At 30.7% G+C, this 22,985-nt stretch overlaps 1 protein-coding gene across 1 annotated transcript in view; it reads right to left on the minus strand.

Annotated features, from left to right (window-relative positions):
• Positions 1-3,401: 3,401 nt before the first annotated feature.
• Positions 3,402-22,985, minus strand: part of LOC134726332 (uncharacterized) — a 98,834-nt gene continuing 79,250 nt past the window's right edge. Inside the window, exons 89-99 of the mRNA XM_063590732.1 lie at positions 22,670-22,817; positions 21,398-21,651; positions 16,676-16,862; positions 15,860-15,966; positions 15,292-15,433; positions 14,725-14,856; positions 14,035-14,138; positions 12,748-12,840; positions 12,259-12,364; positions 10,610-10,747; positions 3,402-6,922 (exon numbers count right to left, since the gene is read on the minus strand). Of these exons, the coding sequence (XP_063446802.1) occupies positions 6,683-6,922; positions 10,610-10,747; positions 12,259-12,364; positions 12,748-12,840; positions 14,035-14,138; positions 14,725-14,856; positions 15,292-15,433; positions 15,860-15,966; positions 16,676-16,862; positions 21,398-21,651; positions 22,670-22,817 (1,651 nt within the window). The 3' untranslated portion in view covers positions 3,402-6,682. The remainder of the gene's footprint in view (positions 6,923-10,609; positions 10,748-12,258; positions 12,365-12,747; positions 12,841-14,034; positions 14,139-14,724; positions 14,857-15,291; positions 15,434-15,859; positions 15,967-16,675; positions 16,863-21,397; positions 21,652-22,669; positions 22,818-22,985) is intronic.

Genomic DNA, 22,985 nt, shown 5'->3' on the forward strand with positions numbered 1-22,985 from the left:
TATTATAGATAGAGATAAACTGTAAACAGCAATAATGTTCAGCAAAGTAAGATTAACAAATAAGTCAACATGACCAAAATGGTCAGTTGACCCTTTTAGGAGTTATTGCCTTTTATAGTCAATGTTTAACCGTTTTTCGTAAATTTTAAATATCTTTTACAAAAATCTTCTTCTCTGAAACTGCTGGGCTAAATTAATCCAAACTTGGCCACAATCATCTCTGGGGTATCTTGTTTAATAAATGTGTGGCGTGACCTGCCAAACCAACCAAGATGGCCGCCATGGCTAAAAATAGAACATAGGGGTGAAATGCAGCTTTTGGCTTATAACTCAAAAACCAAAGCATTTAGAGCAAATCTGACAAGAGTAAAATTGTTTATTAAATTTTCAGATGAATCAGAGAACCCGTTGTTGGTTTGCTGTCCCTGAATTGGTAATTTTAAGGAAATTTTGCTGTTTTTTGTTATTATCTTGAATATTATTATAGATAGAGATAAACTGTAAACAGCAATAATGTTCAGCAAAGTAAGATTTACAAAAAGGTCAACATGTATGATGACCAAAATGGTCAATTGACCCCCTAAGGAGTTATTGTCCTTTATAGTCAATTTTAAACAATTTTCATAAAATTTGTTAATTTTTACTACCGGTAACATTTTCCACAGAAACTTCTGGGCCAAGTTCATTATAGATAGTGATAATTGTAAGCAGCAAGAATGCTCAGTTAAGTTAGAAGTACAAACATATCACCATCACCAAAACACAATTTTGTCATGAATCCACCTGCTTCCTTTGTTTAATATTCACATAGACCAAGGTGAGCGACACAGGCTCTTTAGAGCCTCTAGGTTCATCATGCTAGAAGATATTGATTGGAAGGTCATTGGAATACAGCTTTATCATAACAAGTTACAGACCAAGATTGAATTTTGTTCTGGTCTGATGATTTTGTGTAGAGTTATAGTCTTTATACTTAATTATTCACTTTAATAATCAGTTTTCAACACTTTTTATGCCCTACCTACAAATTCCAATCAACTGGAAACTTAGTTCACATGTTCCTTATGATAAGATCTTTCTAATTTTAAAGCCAAATTAGACTTTTGACCCTATTTTTACAATCCACTGAACATAGATAAGTAAAGTGCATGTTTCAGGTTAAAGTTTTTGGTCAAGGTAGTTTTTAATAAAGTTGAAGTCCAATCAACTTGAAACTTAGTACACATGTTCCCTATGGTATGATCTTTCTAATTTTAATGCCAAATTCGAATTTTTACCTTATTTCACTGTCCATTGAACATGGAAAATGATAGTGCAAGTATGGAATCCGTGTACTTTGGACACATTCTTGTTTTGTAATGCTTGAAGATATTGACTAAATATTTGTTGCATGTATATAGTTTACACCATGAAAAGTTATAGGTCAATTTAGAATTTTGTTCAAATACACTGAATTTTAACTGGTAGTGGACTATGTATTGCCATGCAATACTCACAGAATGCTCCTTGTTTTTTGTTTATTGCTGTTATTTTCAAAAGTCAAGATATAAACTCCATTGGGAAAATAAGACTGGTCATCACTATATTTCTCCTGTCTGTCTTTACAACTCTTGCCTTTCAAGTCTGTTATGCTGTGGGGGGAGGTAAAAATAATGATCATCCTTCTCACACCTATATCACCCTGCTTTGTCACTCCATAGTTCTCCAATCAAGACTTCAAAACGAGACCAGGCATAATCAGGGATGTCACAATGTGAGAGGAGAAAGTATCAGGGACATCACAATGTGAGAGGAGACGTTATCAAGCTTGCTTTCGTCAAGCGTAAAACTATCTTTAAGAAGAGGATAAAGACCAGTTAAAGAAAGATAAACAGATAATCAGGTTTTCTTCGTATAGATATCGTAAAATATCAGCCCCTCGACACAATGTGAAACTTTTTAACTCCTTCCCTTCGCTCACTTGCCAAAGTGGCTGATATTTTATGATATCAATGTGTAGAAAACCTGATAATATATACGCAGCTACCTAAGGTTGAAATGTGGATGTAAAATCTGATGTATCCTATTGTAAGTGCTAGCTCTCTGCATGTTCAAGAGTTTCAGCAACAACTTGCTAAGGTATTTGTTTCAGGTTGAAGTTATTTTCTGCCCTTATCAATTATTTCCGCAATTTCTGCATAAATTATTAATTTGGTCTCCTGAATTTTCATGAAATATTTGCTAATAACCTCAGAAGAATATTAATCAGAATTTATGGTAGGTATTCTCCCATTCTACTTCGTCTTTAATTGTTTGATTTCTGAGTCAATTAAATGATTGAAATTTATATTTCTTACTGTGCTTATCCAGTGACCTTTGTGGTATCACAATAGCAAAGACTAAAACCGTTTACCAAATTGCAGTTAGATTTCTACTCCAACTAAATCATCAACTGGTAAAATATTTTAGCAGATTGCTCAAGTGAAATGTTGTTAGTAAGAAGTGAGTGCTGTTACTGTGCTTATCCAGTGACCTTTGGGGTATCACATTAGCAATGACCAAAACAGTTTACCAAATTGCAGTCAGATTTCTACTCCAACTATCTGATCAACTGGTAAAATATTTTAGCAGATTGCTCAAGTGAAATGTTGTTAGTATGAAGTGAGTGCTGTAAAATAAAAAGTTATACTTACCATCCAGATCCAGTCAGTTGATACCTTTGTCAATCATTTCTAACACAAATAATATCTTACTATAGTATGAGTCACTGAATAAAATGGTATAATTTTAACATGGAAACTTCTATCATAAATAAATATTATAAATGAATAGTTCAAAACATTGTTTTGTAGGTGTTTATTCTATCGCTTTGTCTTCTAAGATGAAGTTATTGTGCAATTGTGATTCGAATAACATTTTGTATACAAATTACTGATTTTATTATTTTTGTTAGTAAATATTGACGAAGGTATCAACTATTAAACTGGTTCTCGATGGTAAGTATTACTTTGTATTTTACAGCACTCACATATACTAACAACATTTCACTTGAGCAATCTGCTAAAATATTTTACCAGTTGATCAGTTAGTTGGAGTAGAAATCTAACTGCAATTTGGTAAACTGTTTTAGTCTTTGCTATTGTGATACCACAAAGGTCACTGGATAAGCACTGTAATAGCCAGTAACTATCTACAAGTTTTACAGAGCTTGAATTGATATACTGAAAAGACTATATTTTCACCTCAAAATATTTTTAGGTTTTGAGCTTTTAGGTTGCTATCTCATTTTTGTATATACATGTAGCACATCTCCTTTTATCCATATTTTAGTAACTAGAAAACAGTGTAAACAATTTTTGTTAAAAGTCTTTTATTTCTTTATAAATATATAAAGTAACTAATAAAATATAAACATCTATCAAACTATATTTTTGGTCAGATTGTATAAAAAAAACACAATTCAAATATGAACATTTCTATTTGAAATTACATGTGGTAATGAAAACATAGAGAAATACAATGATATGTAATGACAAATGCTTAATGTTTAATGAGTTTTTTCAATTGACTGAGATAGTTAGACAAAAGATTTAACCTCCACAACCATAAAAATACACATGTACTAACATGTACCTTAGATAAAGATATGGAAATATGAAATGATTGCCAACAAGTCCTATGATGGGAATAAAAGGTCTCTATTAGTTCAGTTGACCTAGTATTCTTACTTTGACATATGTACCTCATTACGGTATAACAAATAGAAGCTATTGAAGAAAATAAAACATTTTTTTTTTAATTGGAATGATTACATGTAAATGAGTATATCGTTAATTAAGGGTCTTTAAAACTTTAAATTTTGCTTAAAATTAGAATGAAGTTACAGGATAAAATATTACAGTTACACATAAATAATCAAACATACAGAATAAAATAAATTATAAGCCTCAAAGTAAAATAAACTTTGCCAAAAACATTACTATGGGTCAAATACAGATTTACTGCAGTTACACAAAAACAAAATTGAAATGATGCAATTTTTTATAAAAAGAGCAAAGATTTTACCCTTAACATTTAAGGAAGACTTCCATTTCATGTTCAGTCAAGATTTTTTTCATTTGTAGTCAGTTTAACTCAAATAATTGTGAAAATAAGAAAGTATAAAAGTATTTATGAATTCTCTGGACAGACTTTTTCTATATACATTGTATTTGAGAAGTTGAAAATAATTGTATATATTATTTTAACATTAAAATGGTGTATCAAATTTTATAATTAAAGTATATCAGTAAAAAAATCATTCTGGAGATATTAGTAAAAAAAAATATAAACAAAATGTAAATTTAAATGCAGTAATATAATTAAAAAGGGTTAAATAAAGTTAATCTGTTAAAGTTAAATAGTATATTTCATAACAAATAATGCATCATGAATAATATTATCACAGACTTTGAGACAAAATGGCTGATGAAGCATGATAAAATTCTTGGTTATACATGTATTTGATTACGTTCCCCTGCTGAGGACATAATATTATTTTACCCTTTCAATGTATGTATTCCTAGTTTTTTTTCCATTACTGGAAATATGATATTTTACCATTAAAGTTTGTCTTTTGTATTTTAAGGCTAAAATATAAGAAAATTTCAACTTTGAACATACTCATATGAAGTATATTATTTTCCCAACTTTGTTCTCAGCTATATGAAATACATGTATATCATTTCCCATGAGATTTTTGTCAAATAAGAGAAAAAAGATGTTGGGTGTCCCAGATCAAACGTGATGTGTTTTCCAATGTTATTTATGTAAGACAATGTACCCCCAAAAAGTTCTGTCATAGTAAAACTTTTGAACCTTTTATTCATTTATTGCACACAATAAGTATCTAAATTTAATATAAAAAAGACTTAATACAATGTATATACAGATATACAAATTTTTGTCTATTATGCATACATTTTTTTACAAGAAATCTCTTTAAGTAATGGTGACTTTTTATGCATACTAAGTTTATTACGGTACAGAACTACACTAAATACACTATAGATTTTAGAAAGCTACAATCTTTTTGAAACAAAAATACATTGTTCTTTATTTATAAGGCAATGAAATATCGATACTACATACATGACATAATCAACAGAAATCAACACATATTTAAAATATAAGTAATTTTGCACCACTCTGATATTTTGCATTGAAATAAAAATTATAACATTTAGGGTCTGACAATAACAAGAAATAAGTATAAATTACATATTTCAAAAATAAAAAAATAATCTTGCATTGATATATACCACCCTAAGGAGGTTTTAAAAGACAAAATATTTGGTTATTAAAACACTCCGCTTTTAAAGACATTTCCTTTACTCTAAAACTATGTTCACTTCCACATTTTTGTTTAACAGAAGACGAATAAAAAATATGTTTTGTTGTGAATTTTGTTTTACTTCTTGGTGGCAAAAGGTAAAAGGGTGAAATAGGATTTGACTTTGATTTTTGGTGTTTTAACGGCACATTTAAGCACCATATTTAGGCTATTTCTTTGTGGCCAGTTTTTATTGGTGGAGGAAGCCGGAGTGCCTTGAGAAAACCACTAACCTCTGATCTGAAAAATGACAATCCTAGTCGATTAAGATTGGAGTTGAGTGCACCCGCATTAGTGGGGTTCAAACCCACAACCCCAGTCTTGACTGGCTGGTGATTTCAGTAGTAACTACTTAGACCACTCTGCCACTGAGGCCCTGTGAGTGAAATAGTAAAAATTATGTTGGTCCATAGAAAATTCAGAAACATTCTAAATAGAACTTTATAATTACAAATACATTGATACTAGAAACAAAATGTTTTCTATAACCTTATTTTTTGTTTAAGGCACACACAAAAATAACAACAACCAGAAATAGACATTTCAAGTTTTTTGCATTGATTAAAAACGGCATATAAAAGCAAAAACAGTTAACTTGCATTGTTTACTCATAAAAGAAAAAATATAGATAAATATATCTCTATATATAAAATAATCATTGTAAAGTTAATCTCATGCTAAAAAAAGAAGCACACAACTTTAACAAGTACCCCCTTCATGAACAAAATAAAAGCTGAATTATGTATTTTCTACAAGAAACAAATCAAAATGAAGAATATAAAAGTTTTTCACATCCCTCTATGTCTTTACAGCATATGTGTATAAATTAACATCATTTAACGTAAATATTTCTGATTCTAAAGAATTATGAGTAATTTCATGCTTGTATCCCAAAATGAGAATAACATACTGTCATTGGCTGAATTTTTGTTGTTAAGTTATTAACTTATTGTGTTATGAACACTTTCAAGAAAATTACCCAGAATGCGTAATCCAATAAATTCATAAATAGACAATTCAGTTTACAAGAGTAAAACTCATTCATTGTCCTTATTAGCAAACAAAGTAGATCATGGATTATGAAAGTTGGTTTTACTGTTTTCTAATGGATTATTTTTACCACATTGTATAACATAAGGCTGTATCAATTCATATTCTAATCTCTTTGGTAAAATCACATTTCAGAGATGAAAAATATCTAACAATGCCATCTTAAACAAGTTGCTGTAAATCATAAACTGTTATCAAAATGGTTTGTAAATTTCATATAAAAAAAATCTAAACCATGTCCAAAGAAGCTGTTTTTTTATTGTTCTCCGCACTGAAAATAAATCACATTTTTGTAGCATAAAGTGGACTATGTCGGCCATCTTTGTTGTAGTCAATATATCTGACAGGAAGAGAATCTTTTTCTGTCGTAAAACCTTCATTATTGTAAGCATACTGAGGATTACCAAAAGCCTCTGAAGAACCTTCAGTCCATGTGTCTCCAGAAGTACTTCCTTCAGAACTGGATTCATATATTTCTGGTACTACACCATCATTTTGATCACGTACAAAATTCAAAAATACCTAAAATATAAAATAAAGATTTGTCACACATATTTGTAGTCTTTAATAATTGCATGGTGTAAATAAAATTTAATCATAATTAAAAGATATGAAGCAAATAATAGTTTTTTCATATATTTAAACAAGAATGTGTCCCAAGTTCATGGATGCCCCATCCACACTATCTTTTTCTATGATCAGTGGACCAGGAAAATTGGATAAAATCTCTAATTTGGCATTAAAATCAGAAAGATCATATTAATGGGAACATGTTTACAAAGTTTCAAGTTGATTGGACTTCATCAAAAACTACATTGTTCCAAAACTTTAACCTGAAGCAGACAGAAATGGATGAATGGGCGCACAGACAGACGGACGCACAGACCAGAAAACATAATGGCCATAAATGCCTAAATGGTGCATAAAAAGCTAAAATGTCTCAACCAGTCAAATGCAAATCAAATAAAGAGTATGTTTAAAGACAAAATGCTAATAATCATTTTTATATCTATATAAACTAAATATTATCTTTAAGTTAACAAGGATAAACCATGCTAATTGTTGACTCTTGAGCTTCAATTCTGCAAAGCAGCAGTTCTACTTCCAGAAAAGGGAGATAACCAAATTCAAATTATAATTTTCATAATTCAAGAATTTGTGATTTTGAAAATGTGTTTCTGGAAAGGGTTATACTACAATATAATATAAGCATGAACAGAGAGGATATGCTTTGGAGAGGTAAATGCTGACACTTACATTGTCAAGTGTTGTTTGTGAAACTGAGTAAAGCATGATGTTGTATTGATGTTTGATTATATACTTACATTGTCAAGTGTTGTTTGTGAAACAGAGTAATGCATAATGTTGTATTTAACGTTTGATTATATACTTACATTGTCAAGTGTTGTTTGTGAGACTGAGTAATGAATAATGTTGTATTTAACGTTTGATTATATACTTACATTGTCAAGTGTTGTTTGTGAAACGGAGTAATGCATGATGTTGTATTAAACGTTTGATTATATACTTACATTGTCAAGTGTTGTTTGTGAGACTGAGTAATGCATGATGTTGTATTTAACGTTTGATTATATACTTACATTGTCAAGTGTTGTTTGTGAGACTGAGTAATGAATAATGTTGTATTTAACGTTTGATTATATACTTACATTGTCAAGTGTTGTTTGTGAAACGGAGTAATGCATGATGTTGTATTAAACGTTTGATTATATACTTACATTGTCAAGTGTTGTTTGTGAGACTGAGTAATGCATGATGTTGTATTGATGTTTGATTATATACTTACATTGTCAAGTGTTGTTTGTGAGACTGAGTAATGCATGATGTTGTATTGATGTTTGATTATATACTTACATTGTCAAGTGTTGTTTGTGAGACTGAGTAATGAATAATGTTGTATTTAACGTTTGATTATATACTTACATTGTCAAGTGTTGTTTGTGAAACGGAGTAATGCATGATGTTGTATTAAACGTTTGATTATATACTTACATTGTCAAGTGTTGTTTGTGAGACTGAGTAATGCATGATGTTGTATTGATGTTTGATTATATACTTACATTGTCAAGTGTTGTTTGTGAGACTGAGTAATGAATAATGTTGTATTTAACGTTTGATTATATACTTACATTGTCAAGTGTTGTTTGTGAAACGGAGTAATGCATGATGTTGTATTAAACGTTTGATTATATACTTACATTGTCAAGTGTTGTTTGTGAGACTGAGTAATGCATGATGTTGTATTGATGTTTGATTATACACTTACATTGTCAAGTGTTGTTTGTGAAACTGAGTAATGCATGATGTTGTATTGATGTTTGATTATATACTTACATTGTCAAGTGTTGTTTGTGAGACGGAGTAATGCATGATGTTGTATTTAACGTTTGATTATATACTTACATTGTCAAGTGTTGTTTGTGAAACGGAGTAATGCATGATGTTGTATTGATGTTTGATTATATACTTACATTGTCAAGTGTTGTTTGTGAGACTGAGTAATGAATAATGTTGTATTTAACGTTTGATTATATACTTACATTGTCAAGTGTTGTTTGTGAAACGGAGTAATGCATGATGTTGTATTTAACGTTTGATTATATTCTTACATTGTCAAGTGTTGTTTGTGAAACTGAGTAATGCATGATGTTGTATTGATGTTTGATTATACACTTACATTGTCAAGTGTTGTTTGTGAAACGGAGTAATGCATGATGTTGTATTGATGTTTGATTATATACTTACATTATCAAGTGTTGTTTGTGAAACAGAGTAATGCATGATGTTGTATTTAACGTTTGATTATATACTTACATTGTCAAGTGTTGTTTGTGAAACTGAGTAATGCATGATGTTGTATTTAACGTTTGATTATATACTTACATTGTCAAGTGTTGTTTGTGAAACTGAGTAATGCATGATGTTGTATTGATGTTTGATTATATACTTACATTGTCAAGTGTTGTTTGTGAGACGGAGTAATGCATGATGTTGTATTTAACGTTTGATTATATACTTACATTGTCAAGTGTTGTTTGTGAGACTGAGTAATGCATGATGTTGTATTGATGTTTGATTATATACTTACATTGTCAAGTGTTGTTTGTGAGACGGAGTAATGCATGATGTTGTATTTAACGTTTGATTATATACTTACATTGTCAAGTGTTGTTTGTGAAACGGAGTAATGCATGATGTTGTATTTAACGTTTGATTATATTCTTACATTGTCAAGTGTTGTTTGTGAAACTGAGTAATGCATGATGTTGTATTGATGTTTGATTATACACTTACATTGTCAAGTGTTGTTTGTGAAACGGAGTAATGCATGATGTTGTATTGATGTTTGATTATATACTTACATTATCAAGTGTTGTTTGTGAAACAGAGTAATGCATGATGTTGTATTTAACGTTTGATTATATACTTACATTGTCAAGTGTTGTTTGTGAAACTGAGTAATGCATGATGTTGTATTTAACGTTTGATTATATACTTACATTGTCAAGTGTTGTTTGTGAAACTGAGTAATGCATGATGTTGTATTTAACGTTTGATTATATACTTACATTGTCAAGTGTTGTTTGTGAGACTGAGTAATGAATAATGTTGTATTTAACGTTTGATTATATACTTACATTGTCAAGTGTTGTTTGTGAAACTGAGTAATGCATGATGTTGTATTTAATGTTTGATTATATACTTACATTGTCAAGTGTTGTTTGTGAGACTGAGTAATGCATGATGTTGTATTAAACGTTTGATTATATACTTACATTGTCAAGTGTTGTTTGTGAGACTGAGTAATGCATGATGTTGTATTGATGTTTGATTATATACTTACATTGTCAAGTGTTGTTTGTGAGACTGAGTAATGCATGATGTTGTATTTAACGTTTGATTATATACTTACATTGTCAAGTGTTGTTTGTTAAACTGAGTAATGCATGATGTTGTATTGATGTTTGATTATATACTTACATTGTCAAGTGTTGTTTGTGAGACTGAGTAATGCATGATGTTGTATTAAACGTTTGATTATATACTTACATTGTCAAGTGTTGTTTTTGAGACTGAGTAATGCATAATGTTGTATTTAACGTTTGATTATATACTTACATTGTCAAGTGTTGTTTGTGAAACGGAGTAATGCATGATGTTGTATTTAACGTTTGATTATATACTTACATTGTCAAGTGTTGTTTGTGAAACGGAGTAATGCATGATGTTGTATTGATGTTTAATTTGTTCCAGCTGTACAAATATATCTGATACTGAAGATCTGCCTTTCGGAATCTCAATCTGTAAAACCCCATGGTGATCCTCCTAGAAATAAAAAAAACAACATCATCAATATTTCGATAGAATGTGCATGTAAATATTTATATTCTATACAATTTTATAATATATCTCAGTAGATTCTGTACTGCATAAGTTTATTAATTTTACCTGATCAAGAGTGAATAGAAATACTTCACAAGTTAAGGATACCTATAAATCAGAAAAAACTTTTCCAAAGTGAATTTGAATACAAGTGAGTATAATAAAACTGGTATATAAAAGATTTCAAATTAGAAAATGCTGAATACAATTAATACTGACAGTAAAGTAATACAAAACCCTCCTTCAGAGCAGGGGTATTATTAATCAAACACTTACAACCAATAATTCAAAGGGTGCAAATCAAAGTGAAAAGATCAATACCAAAATCTCCCCACATAATATTTCATAAATGATTTATATTTAAGATATTGTTATATTTACACTATTCTAACATTAAAACTGTGAAGTATGTCATGAAACAAAATGACACGCTTTTTATTCAATAAAAAAAGACATTATAAGGATAACATAGTGAAAGTGCAAAATAAAACAAAAGATTTATTGAAGTAGTGCTACAATGTCAAGGTCAAAGATGACAAATGTGTGTAGAAATTATCACCAATAAGTCCAAGTTCAATTTGTGAATGTATAACAACAGACAAATAGGTTTGAATATACTCATAGTAAACTTTGTGTATTTCACAAACATATATACTTACTGAAGGCACAAGCGATTCCTGGGAATAAATTTGTCAAAGGTTTTATACTATTTATTTGAATTATAACCCTAATTTGTATTTAAGGATTACAATAATGTAACGCTACACGCATTATTCAGTGTGCACCAAATTTTTCATGTTAATTCTTCATAGAAAGAAAAAATATTACAGTCATTCCTTAAATGAAGTATAAAAAATAATCCAGTAGTACCATATTAGTTTGCTTGCTCCTCAATATTTTCAAATAAGTCTAGCAATGATAATAGAAATTAGCTTCGGCAGAATAAAGCCTCTTTCATAAATTCTACATTTGCCCCATATATAATACATGTACTATGTTTTCATAATATAATACATGTACCGGTACTATGCATTCAAATATATAAAAACATGTACTATGTCATTTGACTTTAAATGTTTCATGACTGTTCCAAGGCCGATATATTTTAATAAATTAATTAAGCACTAAATATGTAAGCAGAATATAGGCTTTTTAAATTCTGGTCAATTGATGCAGTTAATGAATTATTTGAATTTATCCAAACTTACTGGCAAAATATCCTACAATATTAACATACAAACATACATACATATTTTTCTTCATTACATATACAAAAGATTTAAATTTGTCCCAGGCAGTGTATTTTGACCTTCAACGCCCTTTATCAAATAATTCAAAATCAATATAAAATCAAATTTTTAGCTTCAATATCTAGAAAAGAGTTCAACATTGGCAGAATCAAAGAGATACATTATCTCAACAAAGCAAAAATGAGTTACAGAGACACAACTCACCCTTGTCCGACATCCATGGAATGTTGACAAAAAGAAATCTCGTACTCTAACTTTATTTGTTGATAAACCAGACATATAAACTGTTACAATGTAGCCATCACCATATCTGAAATATAGAATATTTTACTTTTTAAAACTTCTTATACAGATGAAGTCTTTACATATTCAGTAACCATACATGATATTGTGTTTATTTATACAAGATTTTCCTTCTTTTATGAGATGGTTCTAAGATTTCTCCACACAAGATAGTCAAACTGAAGTTTTCTCAACTCAAGATAGTCAAACTGAAGTTCTCTCCTCTTAAGTTGCAGGCAACCTGTTAAAAATCTAAAATTTAAATATTGATATTTATTTTTGGCAAAACTGATTAGCCGACTAGTTAAAATAAACCAGGTTTGAGCAAATTAGTAGTGGGCAAACATTTTCTCCACCTTTTTAACACTCAATTTATTAAAGATTTGAAAAGTAATATATTTATAAACTTACAAGTTTTTAAGTTGTTGTGGACTTCCCAAACATTTGAATTCCCCATTCACCATTATAGCCAGTCTAGTACACAATGCATCACATTCCTCCATACTAAATAAATAGAAAAATAGTTCCGTAAGGTGGTACCTAACACTACAGGGAGATAACTCTGTAAGGTCAGCTAAACGTTTTAATTACGTTGTGTTGTAAAAGGAATTTTAAGCTTCTCAATGATCAAAATTGGTGTTTGTCAAAAAAGCTATATAACCAGTGTAATTTTTCTGACAAAACGGTTGGTTAAAAAAAATTTATATTTTAATATTTTTATTAGAGGGTCAAAGTTACTTTGTCAAAATTTTATGAAAATTAAACAAGCCAAATTAATTTTAGTGAAAGTGTTGGGTACCACCTTAAATGTCTTCACTTTATTGATAAAATATGTCCTTTGCTATCACTATTTGTCTTTCAGACAAAACTTATGTTGCATTTACTTTAAATACCTTCAAATCAACAATGAATAAAAAAAAAAGCATTATAGTCAAGTGTCCGGTTTTAGATGTACATATAGTCACTTGTCAGTATTTTTATGACACATACTATAAACTCAATCTGTAACTCATCATAGTAGACTCGCATGCTGAAAATCAGCTCTATTAACAAACAAATGGAAGTTTTTAACGACCTTGACTGGCTATACAGCCCTTGCACGGTCGGCCAATTATCAGCTCTATTAAGGTGGTACCCAACACTTTAACTTAAATTGATTGGGCTTGTTTCATTTTCATAAAATTTTGACAAATAATTTACATTGACCCTTTGACAAAAATATAATAATTTCTAAATTTTTAAACCAACCATTTTATAAGAAAATTTACACTGGTTATATAGCAGTTTGACAAACACTTATTTTGATCAGTGAGAAGCTTAATATTCCCTTAACAACACAACGTAATTAAAACGTTTAGCTGATTTTACAGAGTTATCTCCCTGAAATGTTAGGTACCACCTTAACAGTTTGCTGTGGAATGATGGAATGCCAGAATGACAGACAAAGGTCAAACTATTTGACCTTACCTAAGTTGACTGGGCCATTAAAATTTGCAATCATGATTTCAGAAGTTATTTCCTTTATAAAATTTTTGCAACCATAGTAAATAGATACAGATATCCAAGATTTTCATTAATAGATGCACACATTAATTTCTGAATTAAAAGAAATACAATATAAGGGAATTATTCTTCTTAAGCATTTCAAAATTCATGAATTGTTTTAAGATTAATCAAAGTAATAGTAGTACTGGTTACCTGTGTGAACTAAGAACGACTGACTGTTGATTTTTGACGGCTGCTAATAAAATATTCCACACATGACGACGCGTGTTAGGATCCATACCTGTCGTTGGTTCATCCTGTACAATACAAAAATAGTTTAAATATACTTATAGCAAACAGTGATGTAATCTTCCTCAAATCTTAAAAGACAGAGAATAATTAACTTTTCTTGAACATATACAATATCTTAAGAAATATCTTCATAACAATTTAAAATTAACAAGATGTGGTTTGATTGCAAATGACACAACTCTCCATCTGAGACCAAATTATAAAGAAGTTAGCAACTTCACACATATTTTTAATTCAATAGGTATTATCTTACTCAAACTATTTTTCAACTGATATGAGTTGTTATTGTATTCATATCAAACCAAATACTTGAAACAATTACCCCATTTATAATCAAACAAGGTGTTTTATAGGCATTTAACTATGCGAAATGGGTTTAGCTCATTGTTGAAAACCATATGGTAACCTATAGCTATTTATTTATATGTCATTTGTTCTCTGGTGGAAAACTATCTCATTGGCAATTAAACCACTTCTTCTTATTTCCAAGGCTACATATTTTAAGTAAAACTTCAAAGAGTATAAATTGTGGTGACATTTTATAAAACAATCCTCGTTTAATCTTAAAATTTCAACATGACCTATTCTTACCAACAAAACAACAGGTGGTTCTCCAAGCATTGCTATGGCAACAGAAAGTTTCCTCTTCATACCACCACTATAATGGTGTATAGATTTGTCTGCTTCCTTCAATCCAAATTTCTTTATCACGTCATCCACAACCTACAAATATCATGGAAATTAAAAATTTTAGAAAAAAATCTTGAAAAAATTGAAACTTAGAATTTACAAAAACTTTGGGTTTACTTATTAAACCAACATTTACTTTCCAAACGCTATAAAAATCATTCATTTAACATTTATTGATACTAGATTTTTTTATGTTGGAATGAAAAGCATGGCTTCATAGTTTTTTCCAATTGCTCATTCAGACTTAATGCACAATAAAAATTGATACTTAAAGCCTTTTACTTCAGATTTCAATTTCTTTAACTCGTAAAGAAAATAGGCACAAACCACTGTAATCCAGAAACAAAGAGAAGCAAATGAATTAAAATAAAATTTCTTAAAAATAATCAAATGTTTAAACCTTAATTTTTCAAAAGTGAATGTAAGATTCAAAATTAAATAGTTAACATGTTGACTTTATTCTCTTACATATTTTCTACTGTCTGCAGGCAATCCTCTCAACCTGGCATAGCAATGTAACATTTCTCTGCCAGTTAGACAACCATCTAAAGCATCTTCCTGTGGACAATAACCAACTTCCTGTCCAATGCTAGCGTCTGCCCTAGATATTCTGGAAAATTTAAGATAATTTTTTTCAGTATTATAAGTTTTTGCTAAAGGGTTTACACTGTTGAATTTGTCATGTGGAATTTTTAAAAAGTGTTTAATATTCTGGCTTGCAGGAGCTAAGGTTGAATTTCAAAAGAAATTATATCAATACATGATGATTTTAAGTCCAAAGTTCCAAGGGATCAAACACACTAACTATCACATTTCAAATTTAGATTTAGACAAAGTACTATGAACAGTTTTAGAAATCAAAGGGTTAGGGTCAGGGTTCAAAATAAACAAACATGTATGCTGCATTCAAAATTTTTTTCTCCCTAGGTTAACAAAAGAAGTCTGGAAAAATTAAGCGTGTTAAGATACATAAATTTGTGTACAGCTTGGAAAAAGGGTTACAAAAAAGTCGTAGAAAATTGTGAAAAGGACTAACCTATGTCCTTTGATAGTTGCCTCCCCTTCTGTTGGTAATAAATCTCCCGTCAGCATTCTAAAACTGGTTGTTTTACCAGCACCATTCTCACCAAGTAATCCAAAACACTGAAAACCAAAAGAATGTATATTTTACTTTGATTTATTTTAATACTAGGCTCATTTTCTATTCAAGACATGTTTCATTGAAAAAGACAATTATTAAAAGATTAATCAAATAGTCTTTTTACCAAGAAATTCAAAACACTGAAAACAAACAATAAGGGTCTAGTGAAAAAGAGAAAGTTAAAAAAAAATAGTAAAATACCATAAATGTGTAAATGGTGAAAGTCACACCATCCTAATGTGACCTTGATCTGTGTTTGGTGGTAATGAGCATGGTGTAGAAGTTTCATAACATTTGTTAGTGGTGAATTAAAGTTATGTGACATACATATGGCCAAAATTAAACTAAATGCCCTGTCTCTAGCTAAAATTCTTTAAACAAGAATGTGACCAAAGTACAGGGATGCCCCACTCGCACTATCATTTTCCATGTTTAATGGACCGTGAAACTGGGTAAAAAATTTAATTTGGCTTTGAAATTAGATAGATCATATCATAAGCAATAAGTGTATTAAGTTTCAAGTTGATTGGACTTCAGCTTTATCAAAAACTACCTTGACCAAAAACTCTAACCTGAAGCAGGACGAACAAACAGACGAACAGACGCACAGACCAGAAAACATAATTGTAGGTGGGGCATAAAAATAGGAAATATAGAATATATAGGAAAGTTTAAAAAAAAATCTTTTTTTTAATCTATAAATATGTTTACCTCTCCACGAGGAACACCAACACAAATATGATCTACAGCATTAAATTCTCTCCTCCCTCTTGTGTACTCCTTGGTTAAGTTGTTGATAACTAGAATATCATCTTTAGCATAACCTGAATTCACCCGTGTTCTCTCGTTAGATACAGCTGCATCTAAATATTCAAGTTCCTCTTCATGTCTTCTTGTTCTAAAATGGAGGATAAACCACAACATTGTAGACTTACTCACTTTTTATACATCAAAGTTTTGTTCATCATAAAATATTAATCAAAGAGCAGAATGCTCTGAGGGATACGATTGCCATAGTTTTCATTGACACATATATAGCAGTTCTGCCAAATTTTCATTAAACAAATGCATGAGATTTGGCCAAAATTGAAAAGATCAAAGAGGAAAAAAATAGATCCAAGAATACTGCCGCAAAAAAGCATGAACATGCGTGAGTCTCAAGCATTTTTGGCCGGTAACCCTGGTACAGCTAGATAGTATTATTCTCTAAACTAATTCAACTGCACATGCAAAATGTAACAATCTGAATAGTCACTCAACTTAAAGAATAGCCAATCCCCGTTACAAGTGTATGAGCCATGTACTTATTGTGTTTTATCAAATTATAGTTATCCTGTACCATTGTAAACTCGTACCACTAAAAAAAACTTGTACCAATGCAAACTCGTACCATTGCTAAACTCGTACAAACTTATTTAAATGCATTCAAATGGTGTTAAATGATGAATATACATGATATACGTTACTTTCACCCAATACCTCTTAAGTCTGTAAAATGTATATAATTTGAATTTACAATGACCAATTTGTAGCTAATGTTCCTTGTATATTGGATAGAAAATACTGTGGCAGATGTAGATAATTAAAGTATAAACAGTTTCACCCGAAGAAAATTTTTCATGAATAATTAGATGTTAGCAGTTAGTCAAAATGATTGCCAAAATTATTTTTACTGTCTATAAATAAATGTAACAATGAAATGTAACTGATTCCTGTTAAGGGGGTCCACATTTTCCCCGCGAAAAAAGCACATGGCTTTTAACAATTGTAAACATAGCATTCAATTTGTGATCATGGATTACAGCTTTAATTAACTTAAATTGGATATATATATATTCAACATGTTCAATTCTAATAAGGTACAGTTAAAGCAATGTTTTAACTTTCCTCTGGATTAAGTTCTACAGTGGCGGATCCAGAACTTTTCCTAGGGGGGAGCCCGCTGACTGACCTAAGAGGGGGCCCGCTCCAGTCATGCTTCAATGATTCCCTTTATAATCAACCAAATTTTTTCCACGAAAAAAGGGGGGGGGGGGGCTGGATCCGCCTATGTTCTAGTTTGAAAGATCAGTTAAAACATTAATGCTTTAAAACATTCTTTATTTAAATGTCTAAGTTTTCATTTAACTCCTGTGTAAAATTCAAGTAATTCAACTTTATTTCTATTAAGTTTACAAACAAGAACCCATAAAACATCATATTTTTTAATATATTTTTCTGAATGGTACGACTTCCCAGTAGTACAAGTTAACTTTTTTGGTTCCAATGCCGTGGTACGAGTTAACTTGCTTCCGTATCTTATCACCGTAATTCTAGGAGGAACCCTAAACTGGACCCATGTTGTGTTCTTCTTCTTGTCTCCGTATAAGCATCCTATATAAGGATCACCACCATATATTATGGCGTATAAAGGAAGCATTTGGAGCCTGTATCTGTACAGATTAATGTGAGCATTTGCCTACCCAATTCCCCAGCCAGGCCGTGACGGGTCTTAATACCAGAAAGTTAACCATCTCTAAACATAAAATATAACAAAATAAAACATACGAACTCACACACTCACCTGATTCGCTCAGTCTAAAGACTAAAGACTTAAAGTATAAAAAGTGTATTTTTTCTATGTATCAAATATCCCTTTTTAATATCTGTGTGTTTTAAATGGGAGAGGGTCACCCCGGATGCCCTACAAATGCCTTGGCAAAATACGTCTAAGGCAATAACGAGGAATCGGTTAGGACAAAATCTATCAAAACCGACACCACTTATCGCTACACTGACCTTTGGTGCGAAGCTATATATAGAACGGCGGACCAGTTTAGGAGGAACCCCATTTCCTACTCTTTAATTATTGAAGTTCCTTTGGGTCAGAGGGCATGACTCCTTTCCGTACACACTCCTCTGTTTACATTGAGATCGTTCTTAATATAATACGACGTTTATCGGCATTAATGAGTTAATTCTTCTTGACGAATACTTCGAAAAGGGAGACAACTCGAAACGATAATATGGAAGATTCCATTTCTGCTGAAGGGGTGTAATAGGTAATTTTTACGATGAAACATTTATTTTAATTTAAATTATGCATATGATTTAAAATTATGCAACAACAATAGCCCTCCATATGCAGACAGACATAGAAAGAATCCCATGAGTTTCAAATTAATCAATGAAGCGGGGAAACACTCAATCTGATACCCCTTGAAATCAGGAAAACTACACGCATGTGGGGTCTCACTAATTAGCGACAAAAAGCGTCAAGAAGCGACAAGAAGAAAAATAATATAAGTGACAAAAAGCAACAAGAAGCTATTTAGTGACAAGAGTACATTTTGTTATCACATACATCAAAATATTTGTTTAGGATTACATTGAAAGATGAAGAAATAAAAAAATTTCGAGGAAGAGATTGTGTACTTTTTATTATCATATTGATAGATGAAGAAATTAAACATGTATAAGAGCAAAGGAAATGTAAACGCTATAAAATGAAAATAAAAAAAAGATTTGTCACCTTCCTTTTGAAGGATTTAATAAAACAAAAACATGAAATATTATTTCCTTCCTAACTGTACAATTATTTTTTCCTGATAGGACCAACATTAGCTGTGGCTTCACTCTAAGGTAATACACAATTAAGAACAACAAATGAGATTAACTAGGTGTCCTTTGTTTTATTGCTACAATAACATCCATTAACACCTTCATCAATTACACGCACCAGAATATACAATTATTGTACCGAATAGTGAACACCTGTTGAAAACTCAAGATTGTCATCAGTTTCCTTTAATCTTCACTCTATATGCATAAACATGATAAATATCGTTAAATGAGACAATACACTAAATAAAATGATGAAAAATATTCACATTTTAATTATGTTTTCCTCTTGTTTGATTTCAGTTCTTAATTTGTATTTCACAATTTGTGTATGTATTTTCTGGACAATTATGCACAAATAATGCATTTTGCAAGTTAATTATATATTGTACAAAAATAGTTTTAAAAACAAATAAAAAGACAAAATATATTATTGTTCTAAAACACAAGTAAAAGTAATACCATAAAACGACAGGGTAAAGGTAATACTTCCTGTGATACCTTATAAAATATAATGTAAATAAATGTAGCAACTGAATTAGATTTACAAGTTTCATTTTTTCCCCTATCAAAATTAACTTTCCTGTCGTTGAACTTGTTTTCTTTTGGATATTTTTTTTAATATTTATTTCGAATAAGTAATATAAATAAAAAAATGTTTTCTTGTCGCTAAATAGTTTCTTTCTTCTTTCTTTTGTATAAGCTTCCTATCTAAGGAACACCCCGCAATGGGTAATGAGGAGTATTTACAGTTTCTTGTTGCTAATATTATTCTTCTTGTCGCTTCTTGACGCTTTTTGTCTCTACAATTCTTTTTGTCTCTAATTAGTGAGACCACGCATGGGCATTAATACATAGACAAACCGCGACTTGCGATTTGGAACAATAACGTTAATTAAATGATATGATGAATGGTTCTGCATTTCTTTATGAGAGTACAGTATCAAATATCAGTTTCATAACGGTAAAATATAGAAATACTCCTCTTCAGTTCTTGTGACAGAAATAGAATTATCGATGGGATTTCAGAGAACTCTCGCAAGTTATCAAAATTTGGGAATTCCCTCTGACGTGTTTGTAATTTATAAAAACACTAAATATAAATACTGTTTAATTCTGATTTCCGTATTGTTAAAAACACGCATATAAGTCAAGGAAAATATCACACATGAAGATTATGAGTAAAACATTACAGGAAAGTTAATATGTTCAATTGTTTTGCTTGTTTTTACCTTTTAAAGCAAGACAATCATAAGAATCTGAGATGTTGCTGAATGTTTAGAATAAAACGAATGACGTGAGGGAGTGTATCATAGGGTCAACGGTAAAAGTCTACAGATTGCTTGACAGCAATCGTATCCCAAAAACAAGAATGTGTCCACAGTACACGGATGCCCCACTCACACTATCATTTTCTATGTTTACTGGACCGTGAAATTGGAATAAATTCTCTAATTTGGCATTAAAATTAGAACGATCTTATCAAAGGGAACATGTATACTGAGTTTCAAGTTGATTGGACTTCAACTTCATCAAAAACTACCTTGACCAAAAACTTTAACCTGAAGTGTAACAGACGGACGAACGAACGGACGAACAGACCAGAAAACATAATGCCCCTCTACTATCATAGGTGGGGAATATCGTAGGTGGGGCATAAAAATCGTTTGTTACTCAGTTGCCTACTTCAATACAGCGATTTGAGAAAACTCACATAAATAGACATTGTGTCCATGGGACACAGATGATAGCTGCACTTGTGATTAAAATTATAAAGGAACATAATTAGAAAACTGTTAAAGTGATGCCACCCAAAATTTGAACAATGCTTACCTTCTGGTGTGGTTTATTCTGATTTCCACCAACAAAGTGATAATAAAAAATATCAAGCCTTCTATTGCCAAGGCAACCAGCTGCCATCCAATAACATCAAAATCAAATGGCCAGACATAAGGATCATCTCCAAATCTACCCAGAATGTCGGACATCATTTGATTATAGATGAGCTCGACAATGCCACTGACTAAGTTGAACGGTGGGAAGATTTTCAAGACATGTCTCATTACCTGATAGGCATTTTCAACACTCTGTAAAACAAAATTTCATGCAAATTAATCTTAATTTTCATTCCCAATGTATAGACATTTGAAGGATGAATGTGATAGCAATTAATTACATAATAAATGGATAATATGTCCATTGGACATAGATCTAGATGATGCCCCTGCTTGCTTATAATGTTAAGTAGGGATATAACTCTAGAACAGAAAACATGACGCTACCCAAATTTGAACTCAATATGTGTTTTGTGTATAAGTTTCAGATCATTTGGTTGAAGAAACCTAAATAAAACAAATGGAACTAATTTTGAAAGGCAATTACATTTTCAAGTACAGAGAAGGGTAACTATAGATCTTAAGGATGTCTGGTTGTCATGTTTTGGAATTTTTGTCAGATTTTCGGAATCCTTTGGTTGTATCCATTTGAATGCATTAAAAAAAAATCCCCATAAACCCCCATTTTTCTTTTTATAAATCTTTTACGTGTATAATTATAAGTCATTTGTGGAAGTCTTTTAAAATCTGATTTATTTCTTAATAGTATTTGAGAACTTTCACTGGTCAATGATAAAGCTATGAAAAATCAAGAGAGAACATTTTCCCGCCAGAATTCCAATGGCCAATATCTCGAAAACAAGCAAATGGACCCCTATAATTTTTTTGCTTTTTTTATTCCTCAATTTGTTCCCTATCAATACATACTAGTTTTATGAAATGTTATTTATTTTGAAACTGAGCAGCGACCATCCTTAAGGCCCCTTTCAACACAGTCAGGGCATAAAATTTGATTTTGTCAGAAATTAGTCCCTCTTGTACATTTTAGCGTGATCCATCCCATTTCTATAGATAAATACCCATATCTACATATGATGCACACCAACTGTACAAATTTAACATCTGTGTCCTTTTCAAAAGTGTCCTGGTGAAATTCAAAGCAATTTATACAAAACTTGGTAAAAAAACATAAATTATACAAATATCCATTAGTAGAACAGATTTAAGCAATGGCAACAGAAATATTTTTTTCTTTTGAAACATAACATACCTCTATTTTTGAAAAGAATTGCAATATGAAAATGACAGCCATGGATACAATTCCAACAAAGATGTTTAAACAAAACATAACCATGTACGATGTTGTGGCGTCCTTGAATATCTTTATACTCATATACATCTGTGGTATGGTGGCCCATCTGTAATATAATAAATATATGTTTATAGATACTTTGGTCACTTTGTGAGAAAAATAAGTATACACATGGTGGAATAGTAATCAATATGAAAATTCAGAAATAATTCATGGGGGCTTGAATATATCTTTATTTTACCACGGGTTGGCCCTTTATGACAAATATTGGCAT

This window comes from Mytilus trossulus, chromosome 7, assembly GCF_036588685.1.
Source record: "Mytilus trossulus isolate FHL-02 chromosome 7, PNRI_Mtr1.1.1.hap1, whole genome shotgun sequence".
In the NCBI taxonomy this organism is placed as follows: Eukaryota; Metazoa; Mollusca; class Bivalvia; order Mytilida; family Mytilidae; genus Mytilus; species Mytilus trossulus.